The 5,512-nt window shown below is 32.5% G+C and overlaps 1 protein-coding gene across 2 annotated transcripts in view; it reads left to right on the top strand.

Moving 5' to 3' along the window:
- Positions 1-312: 312 nt before the first annotated feature.
- LOC106689060 (acetylcholine receptor subunit alpha-like) overlaps positions 313-5,512 on the top strand; it is a gene marked incomplete at its 5' end in the record, with an annotated part of 33,399 nt that continues 28,199 nt past the window's right edge. For both annotated transcript variants that reach the window (XM_014433830.2, XM_014433831.2), the window contains 4 exon segments: positions 313-350; positions 858-973; positions 1,406-1,574; positions 4,338-4,474. In XM_014433830.2, coding sequence (XP_014289316.2) covers positions 313-350; positions 858-973; positions 1,406-1,574; positions 4,338-4,474 — 460 coding nt within the window.

Raw genomic sequence — 5,512 nt, 5'->3', positions numbered from 1 at the left:
GTTAATTAAAAGTGTAATAATGTTTTATGGAAGGATGACTCATAGCTGATATTAACAGTAATGATTTTGTTTCAGAACTATTGTAATTGATTGATAATAAACATCTTTGTTGTTTTTCCATATATATAAATTATAAACTATACAATACAATAATTGAATATTGTTACAGCGCTGACGGTAACTTCGAAGTTACCCTGGCCACTAAGGCGACGCTCAACTTCACCGGTCGAGTCGAGTGGAAGCCGCCCGCCATCTACAAGTCGTCCTGCGAGATCGACGTAGAGTACTTCCCTTTCGACGAACAGACCTGCGTCATGAAGTTCGGTTCCTGGACCTACGATGGCTTCCAGGTAATATTTTTTTCAATAATCAAATACAATACATCCAATGGAAAATCAATATTTATGAGAAAAATGTGTTGCACGCATCGTCCGTTTATCACTACGCTTTGAAATGAAATCAATCCTTAAACATTTCAAAACAACTAATCATTATTCTTCAGGATTACGATATTCTCCCTTAATATATGGGCAAAACAAAGTAAATTTGACTATTGCCAGAACAACCAAGGAATAACAACGATCATCAAACCATCATATAACAACAATATAAAGGCCACCAAGCCAATCTGGCAATAAAAAAATATTTTAAAAAAATAATAAATACATTTAAGCGATAATTTAGCAACGTGACACTGTGTTTACAAAAAATCATAGTCGTTAAACCGAGCATTTTACTTGATTATTAAAAAAAAAATAGCTCGGTTTATCATGCTATATGAGATATTTTGGATATCCTCATTAATTAATTATTCAGATGGGATCTTTATTATACTAAATGATCTCTAATTATTACAGGTTGACTTACGACATTTGGACGAGGTGAAAGACAGAAAGGTAGTGGACATCGGAATCGACCTGTCCGAGTTCTACACTTCTGTTGAGTGGGATATCCTCGAAGTTCCCGCCATCAGGTCATACATATTTCATTATAAATTTCTTACATATATATAAAATTTAGTAGTATTGTCCAGCGACAATACAAATAATAGGACCGCCCTTAGCTCAGTGGTAGAGCACATTCTTAACATTCTGATGTTTATTGGCGGTGTCGGTTCGAATCCGGCCTGGGGCGTTGTCTTTTTTCATTGAGTGGCGGTCCCACAAAATGAAAAACTTCAACCCCCAACCTTGGTGGAAATAATGTTAATAAAAATAAGATTTAAATATGGCTGTATGGAAAACTCCAATGTCATCAAAATATTTTTAAAAAAATACAAATAAAGAGTTTGCATTATAGCAATAATTAAAAAAGCAATAGTTCCTTTATTAATGTAAGGACAATTCTGAAGAACCCAGTATAAATATCTATTATAGTACAATCCTGTTTTATTTTTGTTACATAGAAACGAGAAGTACTACACGTGCTGTAACGAGCCTTACTTAGACATCACCTTCAACATTACGATGAGGAGGAAGACACTCTTCTACACGGTCAACCTCATCATTCCCTGCATGGGGATATCCTTCCTCACGGTTCTCGTCTTTTACCTACCGTCCGACTCTGGGGAAAAGGTATATTTTTACTTTAATAACTAAACAACTATATATATATAAATATATTTTATAAAATTTGATTATTGTTTGTGTTTAATTTAGATATTCCCCATCAATATGTTGGGGAATATTACCCAAATTAATTGTAATTTAATGGTATCGCTGGTCGTTATAATAAATGGAGTGATTTTATTTCTATTTTTAGTTTTTGATATGGGGAAATAATCCTCTATTCTTGATAGAATCATGAGACACATAGTTATATGGGGGTTTGCCAAAAGGTGGCACAATGTGGTTTGGTATTCAATTTTGATTATGGATTGTAATGGGTTTACAGGAAATAACAATTGGTATTACATGTAATAAAAGGTGTTAAAGTGTACTTGAAATTTTGATGGTACATACTCTTATTCTCTTCTTTCACTCATTCTGACTCCCTCCCTTCGCCTAAATGGTCTATAGCTTATTTACTCATCTTGAGTTTGAGGCACATGAGCAAAATGATGTGGCTCTCTGAAGGAGACTGTTTACTTTCTGTCGTAGAAGCCAAGTTGACTACCCAAGCATACTGCTCTAGAAGCTGCCACTAGATGACGGTATCTTATCTGGAATTCTTATTCACCAATATTGGGGGTCCTTCCTCAAACAGTCTGTGCATTTCGTTCAGTGATAACTTATATTATGTGTACTATATAATAATTGTCTTTTATTTTATCAGATAATTATATTAAATTACTAATAAGCAACACACATGATGAATTCCTATGCATAGCTACAACTCTAAAGAATTCTATGTTTCAGGTTGAAAGCTGCAGTGCCTATGAAAGTTTAGTTTTTTTAATTCATATATAATGGAAAATAGGGCGTTGTATTGGATAATTAGGAAGAGAAGGAATAATTAACCCAGATTTAGTCTTAAGTAGAATCTTGTTTTTAAATCTTCGGAGATGAATACAGAGTTAAATTGAAAGTATTGATGGAAACTGAACAACTGCACAGCAAATTCGAAAAGGGAATGATCATAAAAGTTAGCAAGCCACTGTAAGGCGAGATAACAAAAACTTGTAGGTGAGCGAGGTTAATTCGGGAAGGATCATTAAAGAACAGAGCGAACTTTACTTGAAGCCGTCCATAGTACGACACGATACCTTTTGCGTATTAACTCAAGAGTGGGGAGACGGTGGTAGGCAAAATCCTTTAAATCTAGTAAGCTATGTGTTTCCATGTTCTATAATATTTGAACCTTCTGAAAACAGAACTAATTTCCAGAATTGTAAGATTTGGTTTCTTTTTGTTTGTTGCTGGTATCTTTTTGAGATACTGAAAGTCCAGAAAAAATCTAAAAGTGAAAACTGCATTTTTGACTACCATCTTCTTTTTTTATTTTCAAAATCATAAAACTGATTAGTGTGGCATCAATGTATTGAAACTTTCAGTCTGAAAAATACTATGTTATAACGTTTTATTAAGAATAAAACACCTAACTACGTGGCAAGAACATCTGTTCATTTCTCCAAGGCTTCCAATTTGTTTTATAACCTAAGGGTTTAAAAAAAAGGGGGGGTGATATATTTATTCATATTCATTCACCACACCTCATCAATTAACAATGGATATTTCCTAATTATTTAATCCAACTACATTTATAGTTGTAATACATGTAGACCTATAACCATTTCGCTATGCGTTCTCCAAATTATGAGTACCTATTATGATCAAATAGTACTAACGATATCAAAAAACCCTCTCCTGACGCTTCATCAAAAAAGCGCGCTGTTCGCTACCTCTTCTCTGAGAAACAGGGCTGATTTGGTTTTACAATTTGACAACCAAATTATATATTTCTCCAGAATGATGAACTCGACTTACCATCCGCTATTTTGGAAATTTAAGCCGATATACACTCTCCTATTCCCCACACTACGCATTAAACTGAATGAATAGTTATTGTGACCGAGACAGGAACTGTTAAGGTAAATGTTAATGAATTAATAATACATTATTATTTATTATTTTTCTTTAGAAAAAATGTAAATAATTTTTAAATAACTTAAATGATTTCCAAAATTAAAAAATAATTGTAAGCAAGCATTGGAGTCAAGGGAAGTGTGGATTGGGTAACGACAAGAGGGGCTCAGTGGAGCTTGATGAGGCATATGGTTCAGATCGGCACTTTGGTCAATTAGAAAACCAATAGATAAGCTCCCCTCTCAAACTATCCTATCTTCTCTATATAAAAGAGGAATCTAGTTGCATCAGCTAAATTTTTTATGTATAATGATTATTATAAATCTATGTTATTATATTGGTAATTTGGTTTAAGAAAAGTGATCAGGATTAATTATTGATTCTTTATACTCAACTAATTATACTCTTAGCTAATTATATCATGTGTGTTAAATACTGAAGAGTTATATGTTGCTATTTTGGTTTATAATTAAATATATGAATTAACTGTTTATTCTTTATACTTTTTTTCTCCTTACCGTAACTTGAATCTACTTGGATCCTGCAGATTAGGCTTAATTTAAACCCAAATATGTTAGGTAAAAATTGTATATAGTTCTCTAATAATGAAAATACAGATTCAGAATCTCTGCAACAGGTAACAGTACCAGAACTAGTACATAGTAGTAGTAGTATATAGTACCGGTAGTACTTTATAGTACTATTTATAACTCTTTAAGGCCTTTACCACTTTTCCACTACTTTTTTTCGGTTTGGGTCCAAGTAGCTCCAAATTACCCTTGTAAATTAATTGATGTTTATTTGCATTCCTAGGTGAGCCTGTCGATCTCAATCCTCCTGTCCCTCACCGTGTTCTTCCTCTTGCTGGCCGAGATCATCCCACCGACCTCCCTTGTCGTTCCACTCTTAGGCAAGTTCGTCTTGTTCACCATGATTCTCGACACCTTCAGGTAACCCAATTATATACCGCTATGACTATTTTGTTGTACATATATTTATCTCATTCCACAAAAAATGTTTCTAATGTAGCACGATGTTTAAATTCGAATCTTTCATATGTGAAGTAATCTAAAACACATTATTTTTAGTTATATCTAAGGGATAGCATTTTTATAATTTTGAACATACCCGCGATTGAATGGTAGTTAAATATATAACCTTTCCTTGGCTTTAAATGATATATTTTTTTATATATCTTCTTCATAATAAAACAATTAAATTTGTTTGATTATTAACTGAACCTCAAGAGGCTAAAAAAAAATAAAATAAGAAATATACATAAGTAGTATATCAGCTGATTGAATGATATACATAGAGGAGTTCTTGGATGAATAAATGAGTCTTTCAGTTGCAACCATGAGTGTGACTAATTTACTTTTTTTAGTTTTTGAACCCGTTAACATATGTAACTTTATATATGTATATAAAATTATAATAATAATAATTTTTAAAAAAATGACGTCATCTGACTCGAAATTTTACAATAGTAATTTATATATTAGGCAACAATGAACAAATTTGGTCCCATATATTGAATCTGTACAAATATTTATATAACGGTAACTGTATTCAAATTTGTGTTCGAAAATAAGACCGAATTTGATAAAATTTTCAGAAATTGTTCGTGTTTGTATCTGGTACGGATTCCATCAGCTTCTACTAGATAAATTCGCTTACGCATGCGTAAACATGTTTTCCTCGGTCCATTTATATTTCAAAATTTTCCCAATTTGGCCTTTATTTAGATGAAAGTTTGAGAATAGAGCTGGTACGGTGAGGTATAAATTTTAGCAAACTACATCAACTGCTTTCATTTATTTCGGCTCGACACGTAGATTCTATCCTAAATTGTAAATGATTAGCCTTAAACTACAGATTTATTTTGGGATAAAAAAAAGAGAATACCTTTGACTAGTAAAAAGTGGCGCTGCACATGGTATCGCTTATTTTAATGAAATATCAATAACCACTTAATACGTTTATTGATA

This window comes from Halyomorpha halys, unplaced genomic scaffold (genome assembly GCF_000696795.3).
Source record: "Halyomorpha halys isolate HHAL.00 unplaced genomic scaffold, Hhal_1.1 Scaffold1271.1, whole genome shotgun sequence".
Lineage (NCBI taxonomy): Eukaryota > Metazoa > Arthropoda > Insecta > Hemiptera > Pentatomidae > Halyomorpha > Halyomorpha halys.
This window is presented reverse-complemented; position numbering and strand designations above follow the sequence as displayed.